We start from the raw sequence: 26888 nt of genomic DNA on the forward strand, positions 1-26888 counted from the left end.
CATTGCCACAAATGCCTCGACTACAATGATCATTTAACTGCTGACTCCCCCCTGCGGGTCCGGGGTAAGAATAGGCCCGAGGTATTCCTGCCTGTCGTAAGAGGCGACTAAAAGGAGTTTCAACCGTTTCGGCCTTCCGTGTGATGGTCCCCCTTGGGGTTTGACCTCCATTTTTCAAAATTCTACAGAAGTACGGGCCTTTTGGGGAAGGACGCCTTACGTGGTGTCTCACTGCTCCTCAGTGCACTAAGACCTTGGCACTCAGCATTGTAACGGCGTTGTAACCACACCCGCTATTCCTCAAATTGGGCCTAAACGCCTGATGGGTTGCACAAATTATGCCCATAGTGCGTCCCCATCTGCACCTACGATCATGATGGACTTTCCATGGCACCAGAAATCCAGCACGGAAGCCAGCCCGTTGTGGTGGGGTCGTCATGTACCCTCTAGGTTGTAGCCCCCTGACAACACAGAGATCGTACTGCCGATACCTGAGCTGCACCCTCCCCATGTCGGCCAAGGAGTAGATGCCCGTCTCCTTGGGGCATCAGGACTCCCGGCAACGGTCATCCTGCCAGGTGGCCCTTGCTGAGGCTGGGTGGCGCCCGTGGGGAGAGCCCCTGGTCGGAGTGGGTGGTATCGGGGCGGACGTTTCGCAGATGAAACGTCAACATGTATCGGGTCGCTCTGTGGCCAAGTCTTTTAAAAAGAAAGGTACTGTCTCTGGTTCTGGTTCTCCTGCCCTTTCCCCCTTGGCCACTCCCTGGGAGGAAGGACAGGTCCATCGACTTGGGGCGAAGGACTTCCCCCGCTATTTAGTCTGTTCTCGGACCGATGGGGGGACGTTCGCCAGCTCCAAGCCCATGTTCTTTGTCCAGCACATCGAGGACATCTTCGGGGAAATCGAGGCTCTCAGTAAAATGCGTTCGGGGTCCGTTCTTATAAAGACCACCTCCGCCACACAGTCGGCGGCGCTCCAGGTGTGCGACCTACTAGGGGACATCCCAGTGTCCATTGTCCCGCATCTGGCACTGAATAGGACGCAGGGGGTTATTTTTCATCGGGACCTCTTGCTGCAATCTGATGAGGAGCTCAGGGCCAACCTGGAGCGCCGAGGCATGCATTTCGTCCGGCGAGTCCAGCGCGGCCCCAAAGACCGTCGCATCGACACCGGGGCCTTTATCCTCGCCTTCGAGGGGGACGTTCTCCCGGAGAAGGTAAGGGTGATGTGCTACCGGTGCGACGTGCGACCTTACGTCCCGCCTCCTATGCGCTGCTTTCGGTGTTTGCGCTTTGGGCACATGTCATCACGGTGTGAGACTGTGCCCCTTTGTGGCGATTGTGGACGTCCTCTTCGTGAGGAACATACATGCACCCCACCACCTCGGTGTGTCAATTGTCCTGGCATCCACTCGCCTAGATCTTTAGACTGCCCTGCGTATCAGATGGAGAAGAAGATTCAAGAATTAAAAACTTTGGATCGCCTCTCTTATTCTGAGGCCAGGAAGAAGTATGACCGCCTCCATCCCGTGACATTGACAACTTCGTTTGCCTCAGTCGTGTCCACTCCTTCCACAGTATCCTAACCCCTATCCTGTCCCCCCTCCGCCTCCTCACCCCATCCAGGGTCTATGCCTCCGCCTCCCAAATCCCTCCCTTCCAAACCCTCCTCCATCGCAGCACCTGCCCCCTCTGCCCCAGGGGCCACCCTTCCTCCTCCTCCCCCTCCGCCGCCTGAGAAGCGATCCTCTTCTCAGGCGTCCATCGGGGAAACTTTCCGGACCCCGGCTTCCGAGGTCCGGCGTTCCAAAACGGACCCCGCCCGTGAGGACCTTCTTCGGGTCCAGCCCACCATCCCCGTGCCTCATCGGACTTCCCAGAAGGCCTCCAAGAAGAAGTCTTTATCCCCCTCTCCACCCTGGCGTGTTTCGTCTGACGCTCCATCCGTGAGTCGCTGCTCCCGGCCGTCCTCAGTTTCGCCGGGGCGCTCTGCTGCCAGGCGCTCACCTGGCCTCTCATCGGTGAATGATGCTGCCCCTCCTACGCAACCCGGGAAAGCGGCCGCAGCTGGCGACGGCTCAATGGAACAGGATCCGCCTCCCGCCGGTTGTAGCGTTGTTCCCTCGAAACCTGGCCCTCCGCGGCCGTCAAGGTGACCAGCTCTTCACCCGTTTCGTTCCCCCTTTTTTCTGACTAGCGATGGCTTTGTTACATTGGAACAGAAGAGGTATTCGATCTAATCGGGAGGAATTACAACTGCTCCTCTGCCTGCACTGTCCGCTCGTCCTTGGTCTCCAGGAAACCAAGTTGCGCCCAACTGACCGTATTGCTTTTACCCACTATACCTCGGAGCGGTCTGACCTCACCCCTGTGGACGGTATTCCAGCTCATGGTGGGGTCATGTTGCTCGTTCGGGACGATGTCTGTTACCATCCCATCCCATTGACCACCCCACTCCAAGCAATAGCTGTCCGTATTACTCTTTCTGCCTTTACTTTTTCCGTTTGTACCGTCTACACTCCATCGTCATCCGCAGTTAGTCGGGCTGACAAGATGCACCTGATTGTTCAGCTTCCTCTGCCGTTTTTATTGTTTGGCGACTTCAATGCCCATCATCCCCTTTGGGGCTCTCCTGTATCCTGTCAGAGAGGCTCCCTCTTGGCGGATGTCTTCAACCATCTCAATCTTGTCTGCCTCAATACTGGCGCCCCGACTTTCCTCTCGGACTCTACTCATACCTACTCCCACTTGGACCTCTCGATCTGTTCTACCACTCTTGCCCGTCGGTACGAGTGGTATGTCCTTTCTGACACCTATTCGAGCGACCACTTCCCCTGTGTCGTTCGTCTCCTGCACCACACCCCATCCCCACTTCCTTCGAGCTAGAACATACCAAAAGCTGACTGGGGAGTTTACTCCTCCCTAGCGACCTTTCCGGACCACGATTTTCTCAGTTGTGACAGTCAGGTCGAATACCTCACGGCTGTTATCATCAATGCTGCCGAACGTTCCATTCCTGGTACTACCTCTTCTTCACGTCGCGTTTCCGTCCCCTGGTGGAATGAGGCTTGTAGAGACGCTATCCGTGCTCGACGACGTGCTTTACGCACCTTTCGCCGCCATCCTATGTTGGCGAATTGTATTGGATACAAACGACTCCGAGCGCAATGCCGTAGAGTCATCAAAGACAGCAAAACAGCTTGTTGGGCCTCTTTCACCAGCTCCTTTAACAGTTTTACTCCCTCTTCTGTCGTCTGGGGTGGCCTGCGCTGGCTGTCGGGCATTAAGGCCCACTCCTCGGTACCTGGCCTGACTTCAGGTAATGAGGTCCTTGTTGATCCTGTGGATGTCTCAAACGCCTTTGGCCGCTTTTTTGCGGAGGTTTCAAGCTCCGCCCATTACCACCCTGCCTTCCTTCCCAGGAAAGAGGCAGAAGAGGCTCGGCGACCTTCCTTCAACTCGCTGAATCTGGAAAATTATAATGCCCCCTTTACTATGCGGGAACTCGAACGTGCACTTGCACTGTCCCGGTCCTCTGCTCCGGGGCCAGATGCCATTCACGTTCAGATGCTGGTCCACCTTTCTCCAGTAGGCAAAAGCTTCCTTCTTCGTACCTACAATCGCGTCTGGACCGAAGGTAAAGTCCCCATGCGTTGGCGTGACGCCGTTGTTCCTATACCCAAACCCGGGAAGGATAGACACCTTCCTTCTAGTTACGGCCCCATTTCTCTTACAAGCTGCGTCTGTAAGGTGATGGAGCGCATGGTTAACGCTCGGTTAGTTTGGATTCTTGAATCTCGACGGCTACTTACCAATGTTCAATGCGGCTTTCGTCGCCGCCGCTCCGCTGTTGACCACCTTGTGACCTTGTCGACATTCATCATGAACAACTTTTTTGCGAAAGCACCAAATGGTAGCCGTGTTCTTCGATTTGGAGAAGGCTTATGATACCTGTTGGAGAGGAGGTATCCTCCGCACTATGCACAGGTGGGGTCTATGCGGTCGCCTGCCCCTTTTTATTGATTCCTTATTAACAGATCGAAAGTTTAGGGTACGTGTGGGTTCCGTATTGTCCGACGTCTTCCTCCAGGAGAATGGAGTGCCTCAGGGCTCCGTCTTGAGTGTAGCCCTTTTTGCCATAGCGATCAATCCAATTATGGATTGCATTCCACCTAATGTCTCAGGCTCTCTTTTTGTCGATGACTTCGCGATCTGCTGCAGTGCCCAGAGAACATGCCTCCTGGAGCGCTGCCTCCAGCGTTGTCTAGATAGCCTATACTCATGGGGTGTGGCAAATGGCTTCCGGTTCTCTGAAGAGAAGACGGTTTGCATCAACTTTTGGCGATATAAAGCGTTCCTTCCGCCATCCTTACATCTCGGTCCCGTTGTTGTCCCATTCGTGGAAACAACTAAGTTTCTAGGGCTCACACTGGACAGGAAGCTTTGTTGGTCTCCGCACGTCTCTTATTTGGCTGCCCGTTGTAAACGTTCCCTTAATGTCCTCAGAGTTCTTAGTGGCTCATCTTGGGGAGCGGATCGCACTGTCCTGCTTCACTTGTATCGGTCCATAGTCCGATCAAAGCTGGATTATGGGAGCCTCGTCTGCTCGGCCATCCCTCTTACGCCGTCTCAACTCCATCCACCATAGGGGGTTACGACTTGCGACCGGAGCATTCTACACTAGTCCCATTGAGAGTCTTTATGCTGAAGCTGCCGAATTACCATTGACCTACCGGCGCGACGTACTGCTTTGTCGGTGTGCCTGCCGGCTGTTGTCAATGCCCGACCACCCCTCTTATCAGTCCTTCTTCACCGATTCTCTCGACCGTCAGTATGGGTTGTATGTGTCTGCCCTGCTGCCCCCTGGAGTCCGCTTTCGTCGCCTGCTTCGACAATTGGATTTTGCCCTCCCTACCACCTTCAGAGAGGGTGAGAGCCCGACACCACCGTGGCTCCAGGCTCTGGTTCATATTTATCTCGACCTCAGCTCGCTCCCAAAGGACGGTACTCCGGCTGCAGTGTATTGCTCACGGTTTGTCGAACTTCGTGCGCGACTTGCCGGTCACACCTTTATTTACACTGATGGCTCCAAAACTGACGATGGTGTTGGCTGTGCCTTTGTCGTCGGGGCCGGCACCTTTAAATACCGGCTCCTCGACCAGTGTTCCAGCTTTACGGCCGAGCTTTTTGCTCTCCATCAGGCCGTTCAGTATGCCCGCCGCCACCGGCTCTGATTCACTCAGTGCTCTTCAGAGCCTTGGAGCTCCATATCCGGTCCATCCCTTGGTGCAACGGATCCAGCAGTCCCTCCATTCTTCTGCTGCTGATGGCTCTCCTGTCAGCTTTCTGTGGGTTCCCAGCCATGTAGGAATGCCTGGGAATGAGGCTGCTGATGCTGCAGCCAAGGCTGCAGTCCTCCTGCCTCTGCCAGCCTCCCATTGTGTCCCGTCATCTGACATTAGTGGGGTTGTTTGTAAGAGGCTTGTGTCTTTGTGGTGGGATACTTGGTCATCACTTCAAGGAAACAAGCTCCGGGCAGTGAAACCGTTCCCAACTGCTTGGACAACCTCCTCCCGACCATCTCGGCGAGAAGAGGTCCTTCTGACCAGGTTGCGGATTGGGCATTGCCGGTTTATCCACCGCTACCTGCTCTCTGATGACCCAGCCCCGCAGTGCCCTTGTGGTCATGCATTAACAGTGCGCCATGTTTTATTGTCGTGTCCCCGTTTTAGTCAGTCTCGTGTTGTCCTGTCTCTGCCATCTACTTTATAGGATATTTTAGCTGATGACGCTCGAGCATCTGCTCGTGTTCTTCGTTTCATTACTTTGACTGGCTTGTCCCAAGACATCTAACTCCTTCACTTATTTTATCTGCATCTTTGTAAGAACTTTCTGGTGTCTCCCCCCCCCCCCCCCCCCCCCCTTGAGTTTTACTAGATTCTATGTGCTCTAACAATTGTGACTGGGCGCTAATGACCTCAGTAGTTGAGCGCCCTTAAACACACACACACCCCCCCCCCCCCCCCCGAAAAGAAACCTACTTACCCCTATTGCAAAGCCAACCACATGTACCAACACTGTCCCAATCTCCAGACCTCACCCACGTGCAACACTTGCAACCACATGTATGGTACCTTCCTGTGTCATGACATTAGGTGGACGAGTGTGCACGTCTGATGGCGTGTTTATACTGTATGCAAGGTCTACCAGATCGGATGACGGCACAAAACTATCATGCATACCTCTCAAACAATCTGCATGATGTGCTGGAAGATGTTTACATGTTCAGCAGAGGATATGGCTCCAACTTGATGCACCTCTGTACTCTGGAATTAATTTGCGACAGTATTTGGACAGCACATTTAGAGGGAAATTGCTCGGATGTGGAGGTCCAGTTGTGTGGCCACCACACTTACCTGACCTAAATCCCCTGTATTTCTTCTTGTGGGGACACCTAAAGGAGTACGTGTACTCTACTCCATCGAGGAACGTGGAAGAATTGGTAGTGCGTGTTCATGCTGCTCTTGTTACTGAGGACACAGCTTTGCTGCGAAGGGCCCATTGCAGTATGATCCGGCGGGTTGTGCAATGTTTGGATGTGCAAATAGGCCGCTTTGAGCATCTGTTGTTCTGAGGACAACGTATTCTGTTGTGGAGGTCGTATGGACATTATTATTGCTAGTGGTTGCTAATGTGCGACATCTGAGCGCTCGTATTAGATGCAGCATAAACGACAAGTAGATGTTGTGTTACTGTAGTGTGCTACCATCTTTAGCATCTCGAAATCGATATTTACTTTGTAGTTACTCTGTCCTATAAAAGGTCATTTGTTTCAACTGTCTGTTTCTTATTTGTGTAACCACATATTTGTTATGTTCAGCGTTACAAAATGTTATAACTTTAGGATACATGTGACCCAATAAACGGTGTGTGTTACAGTGTGAAATGTCAGAATGAAATTAGCAAATAAAAAAAATGCGCCCCAACCCAGGATCGAAACCTCGACCTCCTGCATGCTAACCCAAAACTCTTATCTGCTGCACCAATGTACAGCACGAATAATATGTGATGGCAGATATATACACACACACACACACTATGGTCACAGGTTCGAATCCTGCTTGCATGTGTGTGATGTCCTTAGGTTAGTTAGGTTTAAGTAGTTCTAAGTTCCAGGGGACTGATGACCTCAGATGTTAAGTTCCATAGTGCTCAGAGCCATTTGAAAACACACACACACACACACACACACACACACACACACACACACACACACACACACACACACACACGGTGTGTAATGGGTGTAAGTGTAGGCATTGCAGATGCTCTAAAAGCAGATTAAGGCAATACTGTAGTGATTTTAAAAGAAGACACCTACATTGAAAAATGCTGAAGATCTTTAACAACAGTGATATAAAAATAATGGATACGGATCTCATTGATTAATTCCAAGTGGCTATTAAAAATACTATTTGTGAAAGTGACTTTCGCTTCACAGAAACAAAGAAACAGTGTTGTCATTATGAACCCCAGTGCACCTAAACTATGAGCACAGCCTACATAAAGATGGCCACCCGATTCATCCAGCTGTTAAATATGTAGGAAGTCCTGGATATTCACTTAGTAAAGAGCTAAATAACATTATTAATAAGCATTAGACCTTCACTAATATTTCTTCTATAAAAAATTAAAATGAATTGGCGACTTCGGCTAGAAATATAAGCACACCAAGAAAAGCAACATTTATATCATTAGATGTAATTAACCTTTATATAAGTGTATATGTAAATCAGACGATAGACCTCAGTAAACATAGTTCTGTTAAAACATAAAAAACTAGGTCAAGCTGAAATTGTAGAACATATTAAGCTGCCGAAACTTATACTGTTGTATAATCATTTCTCTTTTGATAACAACTTTTATAAACAAAATAAAGGTTTATTGATGGGTTGTTGCCTAAGCAGGCGCACTAGCCAATGTATTTATAGAAAATTTAGAAAATGAAGAACAATAACAAGTTGCAAAGAAGATAGTATACTGCAGAAGATACTATAATTCTCACAAATGGATTATGAAGTAAATTAATGATTTCCTTAACATTTCAATAACATGCATAACAACTTAAAATTTATGATGGAAAATTTTTGAGAAAAACAATGGAATTAATTTTTTACAGGTGAGAATAACAAATTTTAATGTTCAACATGAATTCAGTATATTCCGCAAAGGTGCAACCACAGATGGCATCATAGCTTTTTCACTACAGTGATTAAACAATCAATTAGGCTAGCTTTTTCAGAGGAAAAGAGGCTAAATAAGTTAGATATGTTAAAATATATGGCAACACGTAATGGTTACACTTCTGACATAATAGACAGATCATTTAACAAGAAACTGAAACCTAACATAAACCTAAAATGAAAAAAAAAACTATGCTAATAAATGTAGAGAGAAAAAGAAAAAGAAAAAAAAGAAAATTTGCCACTCTTCCACATATAGGGAGGGTATCCAATAAAATTTACATTTTTCATAATACCAGTGTCGCAGGAGCTTCGTATACCAATGACACTATCAGCAATAATATAGTTAACACCTTGGGTTGTTGGGTGTTCTGCCGGATATCAGCATCATTCATGCATGATATTTTGGTAATGTAGCTCGTAATCTTAATCAGGTGCAACCTGAGAGTCTCAGGTCGCACCTGATGAAATGAAAACCATTCTGTTTCTAATATAGACGACAGTTTACAATTATTACATGGAATTTACAAAGATCGCCATATGGATATTCTAGAACTGGAAATTTCCAGACATATTCAGAGAGAGAGAGAGAGAGAGAGAGAGAGAGAGAGAGAGAGAGAGAGAGAGAGAGAGAGACCGACCTGTACTGTTTTAAATGAAGAAATTTACCTGAAAATGCATCTAATAAAGATATCAATACATCTGGTCTTAATTTTACTTTAGTATCACATTGTCCAACTATTTTTCCACATTGTATGTTCAGTGATTTATATTAAGCATACCATGTCTTTGTTTTTATTTATGTTAGAACATCTGTAAATAGTTTCTGGTGTTCGTCAAATTTCTGCAGTATTGTTATTCTTTTTCTAATTGTCTGTAAACGTAGCTGCTGTATTTGTATCGCTGTGTTACTTCGCTGTATGCAAGTCAAATATAGTTAGGCTTAGATGCTTACTGTGTCTGACATTGTGTTGACATGGTCATTCTAGCACTAAGCGTGTCTACTTAAGAGTTTAAATGATGTTTGTTCTAACATTAATAATTAGTAAACTTTTGTTAGCTGTACACTTCGTACAATATGTCAGCATATATAGCTATGTGGAAAAATCTTCAATCAGTCATGCATTACATACAACTGTCACTTTAGTTTGTTATGCAAGATGTTGATATAACTATTTTTTCTCTGAAACTGAGCATATTAAATCTATTATACTGTAATATATTTAGACAATTCAGATAGGCTTACATTTTATGCACCAGTATGGCCTGTCACATGAAAGCTACTGTACGATGGAAGCAGCTCACATATAAATGTGGCTGTAGCTTGTTTCATGCTTGTGCCTACGAGTGCATCTAAGCCATTACTTCTATGTATATTGTTTTCTGTCACCACAACTGCGATTGTAATATGTGGAATTTGCTGCTAGATGCGACATACAGAACACCTGTTACGACTGTTACATTTACTTATTGTAGCAGATGACACAGCTTGGTAATCATAAGATACTAGTCACTATTGATGTAGGAAGACATCGATGATCGTTTTTGGTGCTACCAGTAAACAGTGATCAGCTGTGCAGTTTGCTTTATATGGTGTATAATGTGAATCGGTGTACTATGTAGCACAGTTTTTATAGATTGATGATGTAATTTATATTATGATTGCTGGTACAGTGACACCACTGTCTTAGGCTTACTTTTATTATCAGTGTCTAATTCATGGTTTTACCATCTGCTATTAATGATCTCATATTTTACCAACACAATACTGTGAATGTTTTTATGTCTTTGGCATTTTATTACGTATGTGTTGCCATGAACATTTACATCTGTTAACAGATTCATAAAAGTTTAAGCCTGTAATGTTACTTACGTATTATTTTAATTGGTGCACAGGAACCTGATGATGGTCAGTTGACCGAAACTGGTTGTGTAAGTAAAAAATTTTATTGGCAGCTCAAGGCAGTATCTTGACTTTCTCTAACACTGTTTTGGATTCCTGTATAAATTAATAGTGAAATTTTCAACTTATTTGTTTATATGTAAAAGCAGTTTACTACAGTTGCTAGTGCCTCACCCCTCTCCTTCCCAAATTAAGCTGGTGGTGCCGGACATTGTTCTGAACCAGAAAAGAATATGATTTTAAATTTGAGGTGATTATTGCAAAGAAGAAAGGAAAAAGAGAAAATAAACTTAATGCCATGTCTATTATTGGAGACTAATTCTGAAACATGAAAATGTGTGTATTGGGAGACTTCATGTAAGATCCAGATATATGTGCACACATTTTGTGTTATTTCAAAGTCGGATTGCTAATTAATTGTCCCTTTATTGTTCTTTTCCAGAGCAAATGCACAACCTGGACCCTCTGGATCACGGCACCGTAGCAACATTCACACTTTGAGGGACAAAGAAAAAGATGATGATAAAAGGAGAACTACATACAATGGAAATTCCACACAACAGCTATAAACAAACATTGCCATTACAATAAATGGCTTTGCATTATTTATTGGTGTGTTGTATGTGACACGACTGAATGAAGCAAAGTTTAAGCAGTTTCGGTTTGTATCTCGAGATATTTAAATGTGGATTGAGAGTATCTTTCCGCCATTTCAAATCTATTTGAAAAATAGTCCCAACACAGGACTGTTGTTTGAAGAGTTAAGACTTGATCTCTTTTGGAGAACACCAATAAGTCATTTAAAAATGGCTCCCATTTGTACTGGCTGTGGCATAATGTTACTTTGTTAAAGTTTTATTGAACTTTTAATACATCAATGTATTGTCTTTGAGCTGGTTAAGCATCTATTGAAGTTTTTACTGTTAACATTTAGCATTCTTGGATTTAAGAATAATTGTATGTTTTACTTGTGGAAACGAAATATTCATGATCAGGTTTTTATATATTTTGCACTTACTGTTTGATTTTTAAAAGAGTGAATGTCAAAAAATGTTCATAATTATGTATTATATTAAAATTTGTTTAGTGTTGAATGGTGATAAAAATTATAAATTGGCTGCAATCTACAGACCTCATTTGAAGATTAAATGTTTATGTGTGTTATATTATTTTGATTTGTTGAATAAATAATGTCTTTAATATCTTGCTGTTTGCCATTTACTACTGAAGTTTGATAACAGCTCGATACAGTACATAGTATATTTTTCATTACACAGAACAGTTTCTTATCTCTAATTAAATCACCTTCTACACAGTATTTATTCAATTTTACACCCACATTGGAGCACTAAAATCAAACATTATACAACGGAGTCTACAATGGATAAGTTTAGATTGTAACAGTGAACAATTTCTTCCTTTCGCAAAACTACTACTTTAGGAGTGATCTGATGTTTTGAAATGTCAGACATATGTATTTATTCTACAGAAGCAGCTTCTCTATGTTCAATTTGATGTTTGGTAATGTTCATTCAGACTTCTTTAAACTGGTACTTACATTTTTTGACCACCTTAATTTTTTGAGCGTTATGGGAATAGTCAGCTGGGAAGATGCACACGCACCATGCCTATTTTCTCAAAAGAAATGTGCAACCAAACTTTTCCCACTTATAATTCAAGTTCTTCTATACAGTAAATACAACAAAAATATGTTATCAGTAACACTGGTGACTACAGTTTCAACCACATGATGAAAGTTGCCGAGAGATGTGTTTGGCAACTTGTGCAATGTTACTGTAGTCGTCAGTGAAGAAACAATATTGTTTGAGTAATAAACCATGAATTTTACACAAGAGACAAAGAACTGTCTAGAATATTTAATATGTTTCATAAGGACATGAAATTTGCATTGTTGCACTACAATGATATTACGGATCATAACAGAAAGTGAAACAAAATTTTCTTTATAAAGCTTAATTACAGCAGATATGTGTAATTCCCTCATTATTTATGGAAGAGGAATGTTATTTACAAGGTATTGATTTGTCAGTGTACTGTACGACGTACTGCTTTTATGTTGTTTTTGGAGCTGAAATCGCAGTAACGACACTGTTTTGTAAAGACTTTATTGAAAGACTTCGTGGAAAAACTTCAAATATACACACAGTTCACATAGGTGTGATAATGCCTGTACATTTCTTCAAGAAAAACCTGCTGAACAAAGAACTACACTTCAGTGTCACTCCTGGAACAGTAACGTCCAAGATGATGATCATTAGTAAGGAACATTGTCATAACAGCAATGACAATCCTTAGGAACAATAGCTTGAAGTTGTTAAATGATCCCATTTGGCTTTCCCGATTTTCAGTGTTTCTTTGTATAGTTTCAGGAAGAAACTTTTCCAGAAATTTTTCATGGACATCTTGGTATTTCATGCTATACTTCGTTGAACTGTATTGCCCTCAGATAAATAACTTTTGCCTCATTGTTTGCAGCTCTTCCAGGCCTAATTGAGTCATACAGCCACAAACTTTTCCATGTATAGTTAGTGAAAAAGGAGTAATGTAGGGAATGGCTTTCTTCTCGCCTCTTTAGATATCGAGGCATACTGGCTAGGAAGTGTAACATCACATCCTTTGAGCATGCACTCTATGGAACTGCGAAGTGAGTCACGTTCCATCTGAGTAAGACCTTTCTCCAAAAACTTTGGTGTAATCAATACTCCTGAATCAACTGATAAACTTAAGAGAGTGTTCGATAATTTCATGTTTCTGTTCTGATATGTGCAGCTGTTAGAAAACAAAATGAATGGGACAGGATTTGTTTTGGATTGTGTATCCACAATACACAAGGCAATACTTGGATGCAAACAGTTCACCTTGCATTTCATCGAACCAGTAATGACTTTCTAAATTATTCATAATAAAGTTATTGACAACAAATTTTGTTTTATAATAAACTGCACTTGCCTGTAAAAGTGGTGCTACTTTCATGACCTGTAAGCCCATGGTGTAGACTGTGCAGAGCTTGTGCTGTGCATCTATCTTATCTAGGTCTTTCTGCAACCTTACCTGCTCTTTCTATTTTATGAACCACGTGCACATGTCTTCACTAAAGCTTTCGAGCCTGTAACTACAACTCTAGTCACACTGTCCTTTCTTGGGGGAAAATAAGCTAAGGTTACCCTCTTCAAAAAACAAGTTAAAGGTGGCCCGACTTAATGGTGAAACCTGTTGCTTATTGAATTTTTTGGTGTAGAATCCATGGAGTTGTAGTTTGCTTTGTACAGTAGGCTCTAGATACAGCTTGGAGGACGACTTCCAGCAGTAATGTTATGGCAGTTTCAGAAGACAGCCCAGGAATTCTTTTATTAAGTTTTTCTCATCTTTCTTCTTCATTTGTTTTATTCAGAAACAAGACAATTGTGCATCAGGGCTCATCCCACGTGGGGAATTATCCAGCCAATATCTCACTGTCCATTCTTTAATACACTGAGAAACACTTTTTTGCATACTTGATGTTTTTTGTATCATTTCTCAGATAATAAACCAGCATGACGTTTCTCCTGGATTCACCAGCGATCTTCCCTGGACGTTTGGTTGGAATTATGTCCACAAGATTGATTATGTAAATCTTCCTCTGATCCCATGACATGGTTTCCCAGAAAGTGTTAAAAATTGCCTGCCTGCCACCAGCAGAAATTTAATGACAATTCCTTCAAACAGATTTCTAACACATCTTTGAAGTACACATCAGACCTAATTTTTGTACCTCTCTTGGACTATTATGAGCAATTTTGCCACTTCGGCTTCTTTTGTATCCAATATACACTTGTCCGCATATTCTCAGAGTTTTTTTGTTGGCATTTTTCTTCCAATCTTCAGGGCAGGCTTTAGATTTCCCTTTCCTGTAACTGCTTAAGTCATCACGAAATTCTTGGCCTCCACTTTCAACATCCTTGCTTCTCTCAACTTCTGATAAGTTACCTGAATTATCATTTTGAGCATTCTTAGATACAGCCAGTGAAGCTTCTAGACAACAAATATTTGAAAAATTAACTTAAGAAGACCAAAGTTGAATTTCAAATTCATGTCTTTATGATAATGATGATTACAATATTGTTAATAACACTGATGGTCACAATAAAAACTACCTGTGTCATTAGATGGCCCAGAAAAAGTGAGTGTGAATCACATGTACAAAGTTAATTCTTCTTCTGTGCATGTAACTTCACTGTTACTACTGGTCTTGCCTGTTTTTAGTTCTGAATTTTCATGAGAACCTATAATCAAATAGGTATTCAAAACATCTTTAGCAGAAAGGACTAAATATGCACAATAAGTAAAGCGTGGCATTACAATAAAGCAGCTGTAGTTCTACTAAATTTTAGAGTTTTAGCAGACTACTGTTAATATGAGGTAAATAACAAAACAATTTTCTTACCACTGTCAATCACTCTCAAGAAGGATTCTCCACTTTCATACATTAAGTTCAACTGAGACACAATTTCTTCCTCAGTAAAGAGATCATCTTTAAAATGATGTCCATTTTCATGAACTGTAGGTAGAACCAAGGAACCACTTTTGAACACTGGAAGATACATACTAAGCAATAACAATGTGCTGTGGTTGCACATGATTTGAATTCACACGGTATTGTTTACTACATCCAAAACAATCTACACTCCTGGAAGTGGAAAAAAGAACACATTGACACCGGTGTGTCAGACCCACCATACTTGCTCCGGACACTGCGAGAGGGCTGTACAAGCAATGATCACACGCACGGCACAGCGGACACACCAGGAACCGCGGTGTTGGCCGTCGAATGGCGCTAGCTGCGCAGCATTTGTGCACCGCCGCCGTCAGTGTCAGCCAGTTTGCCGTGGCATACGGAGCTCCATCGCAGTCTTTAACACTGGTAGCATGCCGCGACAGCGTGGACGTGAACCGTATGTGCAGTTGACGGACTTTGAGCGAGGGCGTATAGTGGGCATGCGGGAGGCCGGGTGGACGTACCGCCGAATTGCTCAACACGTGGGGCGTGAGGTCTCCACAGTACATCAATGTTGTCGCCAGTGGTCGGCGGAAGGTGCACGTGCCCGTTGACCTGGGACCGGACCGCAGCGACGCACGGATGCACGCCAAGACCGTAGGATTCTACGCAGTGCCGTAGGGGACCGCACCGCCACTTCCCAGCAAATTAGGGACACTGTTGCTCCTGGGGTATCGGCGAGGACCATTCGCAACCGTCTCCATGAAGCTGGGCTACGGTCCCGCACACCGTTAGGCCGTCTTCCGCTCACGCCCCAACATCGTGCAGCCCGCCTCCAGTGGTGTCGCGACAGGCGTGAATGGAGGGACGAATGGAGACGTGTCGTCTTCAGCGATGAGAGTCGCTTCTGCCTTGGTGCCAATGATGGTCGTATGCGTGTTTGGCGCCGTGCAGGTGAGCGCCACAATCAGGACTGCATACGACCGAGGCACACAGGGCCAACACCCGGCATCATGGTGTGGGGAGCGATCTCCTACACTGGCCGTACACCACTGGTGATCGTCGAGGGGACACTGAATAGTGCACGGTACATCCAAACCGTCATCGAACCCATCGTTCTACCATTCCTAGACCGGCAAGGGAACTTGCTGTTCCAACAGGACAATGCACGTCCGCATGTATCCCGTGCCACCCAACGTGCTTTAGAAGGTGTAAGTCAACTACCCTGGCCAGCAAGATTTCCGGATCTGTCCCCCATTGAGCATGTTTGGGACTGGATGAAGCGTCGTCTCACGCGGTCTGCACGTCCAGCATGAACGCTGGTCCAACTGAGGTGCCAGGTGGAAATGGCATGGAAAGCCGTTCCACAGGACTACATCCAGCATCTCTACGATCGTCTCCATGGGAGAATAGCAGCCTGCATTGCTGCGAAAGGTGGATATACACTGTACTAGTGCCGACATTGTGCATGCTCTGTTGCCTGTGTCAATGTGCCTGTGGTTCTGTCAGTGTGATCATGTGATGTATCTGACCCCAGGAATGTGTCAATAAAGTTTCCCCTTCCTGGGACAATGAATTCACGGTGTTCTTATTTCAATTTCCAGGAGTGTAGTTACACAGTACTTAATTCTTTTGCACTTACATGGTATTTCCATCTATTTTTTTCGCTGTCTCATATGCGCAGTATTGTTTTAGTTCATTTTATATGTAGATAATTTAAAAATCGACATCCTGGCAGTAAGAGTAGATGTGCTGAGAGTGAAGAATATAAACTGATTGCAAAATGAAAAATCTATAATCTGTCAGTTATGCGGTACTGTTTCTTCACCAACGTAGTGTGAAATGCTGTGCAGATTTCCAGAGAGACTAACAGTGTTTGGTCTAGTGAAGAGATGGTTTTAATTTTATGATTATTCTGTCAATTAAATTAAAGATGCTAAAGTAAAAGCTGAAATTCCAAATTCTGTCCATTTTCTACAGTCCAAAAAAATACCTGTGTATAACCCATGTCCATATATTGTAAAACTGAAGAGCTTGAAAATGATTACCACTCACTGGGAACTGATTAACTCTCTTGCAGCCATTAGTCGTGTAAAACAGGGTTGGGCATGAGAGCTCATGGGCAGGACAGTCACCATGCAATGTGGATACAGCTCATTTATGGGGAAACAGCTGTTCTGACTCATCGGAGGTGGACAGTAGCCCATAGTTTTGAAATGTAGTACATCATTAATTTAATGGTCACTAATAAATACATGCATAAAGTACTGTGCAAAGAACTTCTGTTATATATTTCATTTGATCTTACACAGAAACACCAAGTTTGGGCCAGGACTGCAACTCGATAAAAAGAAAAACATTTTCGTACATCATTCAACAATTTGTAATGTCTTTTTGTTAACTTCTCTATGTTTGGAGTGAAGCTACTGGTCATCAAACGTGTTTCTCCACTCAGGTGAACATCAATGAGACTAAATCCTAAGCTTTGCTTTCATTAATTTCCTTAAGGAAAAATATATATATATTTCCAAAGATACTGCAGATTTGGCCAGCTATTTTAAACAACTGCAGGGATTGTTGAAAAGGAAAACTCTTGTACAAGATTTTCAAATGTCTTGTTGTGTGAAACCCTCATTACTGTGTGGTTACACCAAACATCAGTGAGCTCCAATAGAATTTCAACAGCAGCATTTTCAGCATTCACTGCAGAAGCTATTAAAATGAAATTCAAAGTGATTTAAGTCTGTAAATTTATTGTTTTCTCAGAGCTTTTAGCACAGTTATAAATTCATTAAAATGTTCTTTCAGTGTTTCCTTTTCCAGATTTTTTCATGTACAAATAGCCTAACATTTGGAAAGTGCACTCATGAACTTTCTGAACAAATCCGCCAATTGTACTATGTCTTGACAAATGAAGAATGTCTGTCTGAACTACTGGCGGCATAAGGAGTTTCTTGCACCGTCGTTACATCTCGGCCCTGTTGCTCTTCCATTGCTCGATATCACGAAATTCCTAGGGTACATGCTCGACAGGAAATTCTGTTCGTCATCGCACATATCATATCTGCCAGCACACTGTACCCGATCTCTAAATATCCTACATGTTTTAAATGGTACTTCATGTAGAGTGGATTGGAAAATCCTCCTCTACTTATACCAATTTATTATCCAATCAAAAATAGAGTATGGGTGTCTTGTTTACTCATCTGCATGACCATCTATTTTATGCTGTCTCAACACAATCCACCATCAAGGTACACTACACTTGCCCACTGGAGGTTTCTGCACTAGCCCTGTTATGAGTCTCTATGCAGACGCTGCCAAACTACCACTGTTGTACTGGCGTGATTTTCTCCTCAGCAGATACGTGTGCTGTCCATCCTCTACGCCCAATCATCCATCCTACGCGTCGTTTTCTGATGACTCCCTTGACCGCCTACATTGGGTAAGCGCAACTTATTTGTTGCCTCCCGGATTTCGCTTCCATATACTTACATCACCTGCCACGTTCCTAGTGGGTGAGAGCCCTTCACTGCCTTGGTCTCATGCAAGGGTCTGCATTAATGTGGGGTTTGGTTCCCTTTCCATGGACACTGTTCTAAATTTGACCTGTCACTGTAAGTATCTCAAACTTTGCACACAAATTGAGACAGCACCTTCGTCAACACTGATGTCTCTAAGACCGACTCTGCTGTCAGATGTGCCTGTGTCACTGGCAACAAACATTTTAGAAACCAGCTTCTAGATGCATGATTTTTACTGCAGAACTTTCTGCCCCCTACCAGGCCACTATGTACATCCGACCACAAAAGCTTCTAAATTGGGTAGTACGTTCCAATTCAGTTAGTGCCCTTCAGAGCCTCTGTGTGCTATACACATGCCACCACTTACTACAATGAATCCAAGAATGCCTCCACTCACTCATTTATGATGGAAATGACATGATGTTCGTGTGAGTCCCCAGTCACATCAATGTGATGGGGAATGGAGGTGCCAGCTGATCCCCCGTGGTACACAAAACAGTTCAGAACATTGTTGCAGAAACAATGAAAAAACAATGTCAAATTCAAACAAATGCAAAATCCCCAAGATTGGCGATCTTTTACAGAAGCTCGGAAATTACTGCGGGTTTCAATGTGAGATGCTTATAATTGTTTCCACAATGAAACTTTGTCTCTAAACCTGGCAGAAACTCCAAAGAGGTTACTGTTGTATGAAAAGTATGTTAGTGGCAAGACACAAACAATTTTTGTGCGATAGCAATGGAAATACTATCAATGTCAGTGCTACTAAAGCAGAATTACTAAACACAGCCTTCTGAAATTTGTTCTCCAAATAAGACGAAGTAAATACTCCAAAATTTGAATCAAGGACAGCTGCCAACATGAGTAACTTAGAAGTATATATCCTCTGAGTAGTGAAGCAACTTAAATCAGTTAATAAAAGCAAGTCTTCCAGTCCAGACTGTATACCAATTAGATTCCATTCAGAGTATGCTGATGCAATAGCTCCATACTTATCTATGATACACAACTGCTCACTCAAAGAAAGATCCGTAGCGAAAGACTAGAAAGCTGCACAGGCCACACCAATATTCAAGGAAGGCAGTAGGAGTAATGCACTAAATTACAGGCCCATATCATTAACGTTGATATGCAGCAGGATTTTGGAACATGCGTTGTGTTCTAACATTATGAATTACCTTGAAGAAAATGGTCTATTTACACACAATCAACATAGATTTAGAAAACATCATACTTGTGAAACACAACTAGCTCTTTACTCACAGAAAGTGTTGAGTGCTGTTGAGTAGACATTTCGAGTTTAGTATGTATTTCTAGATTTCCAGAAGGCCTTTGACACTGTACCTCACAAGCAGTTTGCAGTCAGATAGTGTGCTTATGGAATATTGTCTCAGTTATGTGACTAGACTCAACATTTCCTGACAGAGGTGTCACAGTTCATAGTAATTGATGGAAAGTCATCGAGTAAAACAAAAGTTATTTCTGACATTGCTCATGGTAGTGTTATACGCCCTCAGGTCTTTCATATCTATACAGGGTGTTACAAAAACGTACGGCCAAACTTTCAGGAAACATTCCTCACACACAAAGAAAGAAAATATGTTATGTGGACATGTGTCCGAAAACGCTTACTTTCCATGTTAGAGCTCATTTTATTACTTTTCTTCAAATCACATTAATCATGGAATGGAAACACACAGAAACAGAACGTACCAGCGTGACTTCAAACACTTTGTTACAGGAAATGTTCAAAATGTCCTCAGTTAGTGAGGATACATGCATCCACCCTCCCTCGCATGGAATCCCTGATGCGCTGATGCAGCCCTGGAGAATGGCGTATTGTATCACAGCCGTCCACAATACGAGCACAAAGAGTCTCTACATTTGGTACCAGGGTTCCATAGACAAGAGCTTTCAAATGCCCCCATAAATGAAAGTCAAGAGGGTTGAGGTCAGGAGAGCGTGGAGGCCATGGAATTGGTCCGCCTCTACCAATCCATCGGTCACCGAATCTGTTATTGAGAAGCGTACAAACACTTCGACTGAAATGTGCAGGAGCTCCATCGTGCATGAACCACATGTTGTCGTACTTGTAAAGGCACATGTTCTAGCATCACAGGTAGAGTATCCCATATGAAATCATGATAACGTGCTCCATTGAGCGTAGGTGGAAGAACATGGGGCCAAATCAAGACATCACCAACATTGCTTGCCCAAACGTTCACAGAAAATCTGTGTTGATGACGTGATTGCACAATTGCGTGCGGATTCTCATCAGCCCACACATGTCGATTGTGAAAATTTGCAATTTGGTCACGTTGTAATGAAGCCTCACCCGTAAAGAGAACATTTGCACTGAAATGAGGATTGACACATTGTTGGATGAACCATTCGCAGAAGTGTACCCGTGGAGGCCAATCAGCTGCTGATAGTGCCTGCACACACTGTACATGGTACGGAAACAACTGGTTCTCCCGTAGCACTCTCCATACAGTGACTTGGTCAACGTTACCTTGTACAGCAGCAACTTCTCTGACACTGGCATTAGGGTTATCATCAACTGTACGAAGAATTGCCTCATCCATTGCAGGTGTCCTCGTCGTTCTAGGTCTTCCCCAGTCGCGAGTCATAGGCTGGAATGTTCCATGCTCCATAAGACGCCGATCAATTGCTTCGAACATCTTCCTGTCGGGACACCTTCATTCTGGACATCTGTCTCAATACTAACGGCTATTGCCCCGTGCTAATCCATACATCAAATGGGCATCTGCCAACTCCGCATTTGTAAACATTGCACTGACTGCAAAACCACATTCGTGATGAACACTAACCTGTTGTTGCTACGTACTGATGTGCTTGATGCTAGTACTGTAGAGCAATGAATCGCATGTCAACACAAGCACCGAAGTCAACATTACCTTCCTTCAATTGGGCCAACTGGCGGTGAATCGAGGAAGTACAGTACATACTGACGAAACTAAAATGAGTTCTAACATGGAAATTAAGCGTTTCTGGACACATTTCCACATAACATCTTTTCTTTATTTGTGTGTGAGGAATGTTTCGTGAAAGTTTGGCCGTACCTTTTTGTAACACCCTGTATAAATGATTTAGAAGACAATCTGAGCAGCCCATCTTGGGTTGTTTGCAGATGATGCTGCCGTTTATTAAAGTCATCAGAAGATCAAAACAAATTGCAAAGTAATTTAGAAAAGATGTCTGTATATGAAAAAATTGGCAACTGGCCCTATATAATGAAAAGTGTGAAGTCATCCAGATGAGTGCTGAAAGGAATCCATTAAGCTTCGGGTACCTAAAGGCCATAGATTGAACTAAATACCTAGGAATTACAATTATAAACAACTTAAATTGGAAAGAAAACACAGAAAATGTTGTGGGAAAGGACAACTAAAGACTATGTTTATTGGGAGAACACTTAGAAGATGCAACAGATCTACTAAAGAGACTGCCTACACTACACTTGTCTGACCTCTTTTGGAGTCCTGCTGTGCAGGGTGGGATCCCTACTGAAAAGGATTAATAGAGTGCATCAAGAAAGTTCAAAGAAGAGCAGCACGTTTTGTATTATCAAGACATAAGGGAGATAGTGTCACTGACATGATACAGGATTTGGGGTGGACATCATAAAAACAAAGGCATTTTTCGTTACAGCAGAATCTTCTCACAAAATTCCAATCACAAGTTTCTCCTCCGAATGTGAAAATACTTTGTTGATGCCAACCTAGTTAAGGAGGAATGATCCTCATAATAAAATAAGGAAAATCAGAGCTCACACAGAAAGATATAAGTGTTTATTTTTTCTGAATGCTGTTTGAGATTGGAATAATAGAGAATTATTGTGAACGTGGTTCGATGAACCCTCTGCCAGACACTTTAAGTGTGATTTGCAGAGTACTCATGTAAATGCCAAGGCTGCAGTCTGACTACCTAGGTCTCTTAGCTATTCTGTCGCTTCAGATGACCTCTATGTTGCTGCAGGTAGGAACATTGTGGCACTCTGACATGAACACTGGTCTTCTCTATGTGGGAACAAACTCCAAGAAATTAAACATCTCCCAGCCGGTCGGTGTGGCCGAGCGGTTCTAGGCGCTTCAGTCTGGAACCGCGCGACCGCTACAGTCACAGGATTCGGCTACAGTCACAGGTTCGAATCCTGCCTCAGGCATGGAAGTGTGTGATGTCCTTAGGTTAGTTAGGTTTAAGTAGTTGTAAGTTCTAGGGGACTGATGACCTCAGATGTTAAGTCCCATAGTGCTCAGAGCCATTTGAACCAAACATCTCCCAACAGCTTGGACAAATTCCTATCGCCCCTCTCATCGCATGGAGGGACTTTTAGCTAGGCTATGTATTAGGCACTGTCATTTCAGTCACCCTCATTTGTTAAGTGAATACTGTGCACCACTTTGTGCTTACTGCAAGCAACCATTGACAGAGCAACATTTTCTGACCCATTGGTGATTTTATAATCATTTATGTTTTAATGTATGTTTGTCACCTGGATTATCAGATATTTTAGTGGATACAGTGTGAGCTGTACGTCACATTTTACTTTTTATTTGCCTTAGCAATATGGCAAAGGAAATTTAGTTTTCAACCATTCGAGCAACCTCCTCAAAGGGGAAGTGATCATTTTTAGCGATCCCTCTACTCCATTTGATTAGGCTCTGAGTATTACCAACTTCAAATTCATTTGGTAATTGACCATTTTAAGTTATGATGCGGGCACTTTTGACCTTAGCTGTTTTGCACCCTAAAGTAACAACAAACAACAACAAAAATTTACAGATGAAGAATCAGAGGGTGAGTGGTGGGCTGGAGAACACAGTGGAAACACTGTTGACAGTAAATAATGACTTTATTTAACTCCAGTACATGATGTGTCACTGCTCAGCAAGGCAGACGCACCTCTCCTTCTGTTGTCCCTGGCCAGTTCTGAAGTACGGGCAGTGGCTTCTGCCCTAGATGCCGAGCAGGTGCCCTGCGATGCTGATGGCAGGCCGACGGCAGGATGGCAGATTCAACCACTGACATCAACGGTGCACTACTTCCCTCGGCTGCGTGGAGCCCTGGCGACCCTTCTCTCCACACACGTTCCCGCAGTGGTGCGTGGAGACAGCTGTGTGCGCAGTTCGACTTGCTGCATCTGGCAGAAGTCAGAGAGCAGCTGGCCCTGAGGCACCAGGCCCCATTAGGAACTCAGCATTGGCAGCAGCTGGCACGAATGGCAGGTCGGTGGAGCTGTGGCATCAAGCCCCGTTAAGGGCTTAGTGCTGGCAGCAGGTGCAGCCCAGTCTCGAACCTGTGGCTGCTGCTGACGGTGCCCAGTCATCTGACTGTCCGGCAGAGCTCTGGTGTTGTTGTGAATCTGCTGGTAGCTGGTGGTGAGAAGTGCCCCTGCCTCAAAATTCAGAATATGCTGCTGGTACACAGTTGTTTCACTAAAACCCAGTACCTAATCATGTCACCCATAATAAGAGACTTTCCCTGATGGAGTGACGTTGTCCCACTTCTTACACAGTTACCGCTATGAAGTGCAGTTTACTGCTGTGCTCAGCTATCCTTGTCTCGCAGTTCGCTTGCATGTCTGTTATTGTGACCCGATGTGACCACACTGACACCTAATGGCCCTCACACTGACACCTAATGGCCTGCTGCTTCTAATGCAACCCTCTACAGCATCTTTCTCACTACTTGTAATTACATTTTCTAAAGACTTATTAATTTTGCTCACAGACTCCTCTATGGCAGTTCCCTTCTTAGTTGTTCTATCTTATGACCACAAACCAGACATTAACACAGACAATGCCAGTGACTCAAGGTCAATACATCATGTTGCATCTGTGCATTGGTTTGAAATGAGTGATGATAGAAGTGTTAGAGAAGTGGAGGTGGAACTCTGGATGACAGAGTGAGGGGCAGCTGCGGGCAGCCAAAGCAAGCCTCGTAGACCCCCTTCCCTGCAATAATGCGTTGTCCCAGCCCTGATGTAAAACCTGTTCACACACTCGACTCACATGGTCCAGACTACTGCACATATTAGAATCCAATTTAATGCTATTTTTTAGTTTCAAGAAAGTTTATTGTAGATCTGCACTATGTGCAAAATACATGCTAACAGAATAACCACTTCATCCTGAAAGGAAGGAAACTTTGACGTGAGGAATGAGTATCGAGACAAAACACGTGTTATTGTGCTATCTCCAGGCCACCTACTACACTCACTGTTCAGGGCTTTTCCAGGAGGGTTAAATGTAACAATTTATTAAAGAAACTATACCTGGATCTTTTCAAAAAGCTGAAAAGCAGCTTCTTTTTTTCTTTGGTACCCTCCTGGCCCATCACCTCTGTAACCTGTTCTCTGCATTTCTCTGTAAACTAGTGATTGCATAAGCTGTTGTAGCCTGTCGATCTTGGCTGTTGATAAGGGTACTCGGTACTATACTTACTTCAGCGTATGTCTGGGGTCACTCGGACTCAACCTCTGGCATACCTGCTGAAATTATTCTAAGTCCATTATCAGACTCTTACATGCATCTGCATCAGGTGTGGGTTATATTGAAATGACAGCAGCTTTGTAAAATGTGAGCATTACCCGCCACTTTACATTTAATGTAGGTGTTCTGCCTGGATGTGCATACTTTCATTGAAGTGCGCGCATGATTAACCTTGTAATGAAACTGACAATGGCCTATTTTCAGTACATATTGTACTTTGTGATACACTCAAAGAAATAGATTACTCAGTACACATACATTCTTCAGAAATCATAAAAAAAAGCTGTGGTTTTATTGTTATTAAACTGTAAAGTATTATATTGCTTGTACATAAATATTAAAAAAAGATGTAACATGTAACTGATAAACAGATTTGTCCAAATTTTGAAAAGCCTTTTGAAATTATTATTATTATTGTTGTTTCTGTGACTTTTTATGATAATTTGAAAACATTTGTAAAGTAAATTATAACTTTCTATGAAGAAACTGCCAAAAGGTGGGAATTTAAGGAGATGGGATGTAGAGGCTTATCTCACTAGGGGTAAGACAGATACTGCCTACAGGAAAATTAAAGAGACCTTTGGAGAAAAGAGAATGACTTGTATGAATATCAAGAGCTCAGACAGGAACCCAGTTCTAAGCAAAGAAGGGAAAGCAGAAAGGTGGAAGGAGTATATAGAGGGTCTATACAAGGGTGATGTACTTGAGGGCAATGTTATAGAAATGGAAGAGGATGTAGATGAAGATGAGATGGGAGATATGATACTGCTTGAAGAGTTTGACAGAGCACTGAAAGACCTAAGTCGAAACAAGGCCCCGGGAGTAGACAACATTCCATCAGAACTACTGACAGCCTTGGGAGAGCCAGTCCTGACAAAACTCTACCATCTGGTGAGCAAAATGTATGAGACAGGCGAAATACCCTCAGACTTCAAGAAGAATATAATAATTCCAATCCCAAAGAAAGCAGGCATTGACAGATGTGAAAATTACCGAACTATCAGTTTAATAAGTCACGGCTGCAAAATACTAACGCGAATCCTTTATAGACGAATGGAAAAACTGGTAGAAGCTGACCTTGGGGAAGATCAGTTTGGATTCCGTAGAAATATGGGAACACGTGAGGCAATACTGACCCTACGACTTATTTTAGAAGCTAGATTAAGAAAAGGCAAACCTATGTTTCTAGGATTTGTAGACTTAGAGAAAGCTTTTGACAATGTTGACTGGAATACTCTCTTTCAAATTCTGAAGGTGGCAGGGGTAAAATACAGGGAGTGGAAGGCTATTTACAATTTGTACAGAAACCAGATGGCAGTTATAAGAGTCGAGGGACATGAAAGGGGAGCAGTGGTTGGGAAGGGAGTGAGACAGGGTTGTAGCCTCTCCCCGATGTTGTTCAATCTGTATATTGAGCAAGCAGTAAAGGAAACAAAAGAAACATTTGGAGTAGGTATTAAAATCCATGGAGAAGAAATAAAAACTTTGAGGTTCGCCGATGACATTGTAATTCTGTCAGAGACAGCAAAGGACTTGGAAGAGCAGTTGAACGGAATGGACAGTGTCTTAAAAGGAGGATATAAGATGAACATCAGCAAAAGCAAAATGAGGGTAATGGAATGTAGTCAAATTAAGTCGGGTGATGCTGAGGGAATTAGATTAGGAAATGAGACGCTTAAAGTAATAAATGAGTTTTGCTATTTGGGGAGCAAAATAACTGATGATGGCCGAAGTAGAGAGGATATAAAATGTAGACTGGCAATGGCAAAGAAAGCGTTTCTGAAGAAGAGAAATTTGTTAACATTGAGTATAGATTTAAGTGTCAGGAAGTTGTTTCTGAAAGTATATCTATGGAGTGTAGCCATGTATGGAAGTGAAACATTGACGATAACTTGTTTGGACAAGAAGAGAATAGAAGCTTTCGAAATGTGGTTCTACAGAAGAATGCTGAAGATTAGATGGGTAGATCACATAACTAATGAGGAGGTACTGAATAGGATTGGGGAGAAGAGCAGTTTGTGGCACAACTTAACTAGAAGAAGGGATCGGTTTGTAGGACATGTTCTGAGGCATCAAGGGATCACCAATTTAGTATTGGAGGGCAGCGTGGAGGGTAAAAATCATAGAGGGAGACCAAGGGATGAATACACTAAGCAGATTCAGAGGGATGTAGGCTGCAGTACGTCCTAGGAGATGAAGAAGCTTGCA

The 26888-nt window shown here is 43.3% G+C and overlaps 1 protein-coding gene across 2 annotated transcripts in view; it reads left to right on the plus strand.

Annotated features, from left to right (window-relative positions):
• The window catches only part of LOC126248972 (UBX domain-containing protein 4-like), a 145198-nt gene extending 133925 nt beyond the window's left edge, over nucleotides 1-11273 (plus strand). The window contains exon 10 of one of the 2 annotated variants that reach the window (XM_049950525.1): nucleotides 10589-11271. In XM_049950525.1, the coding sequence (XP_049806482.1) occupies nucleotides 10589-10715 (127 nt within the window). In that variant the 3' untranslated portion in view covers nucleotides 10716-11271. Of the gene's footprint in view, nucleotides 1-10588 lie in introns of both variants that reach the window. The other variant, XM_049950526.1, reaches the window with a different exon arrangement.
• Nucleotides 11274-26888: the final 15615 nt, after the last annotated feature.

Source organism: Schistocerca nitens, chromosome 3 (assembly GCF_023898315.1).
Source record: "Schistocerca nitens isolate TAMUIC-IGC-003100 chromosome 3, iqSchNite1.1, whole genome shotgun sequence".
Taxonomy (NCBI): Eukaryota; Metazoa; Arthropoda; class Insecta; order Orthoptera; family Acrididae; genus Schistocerca; species Schistocerca nitens.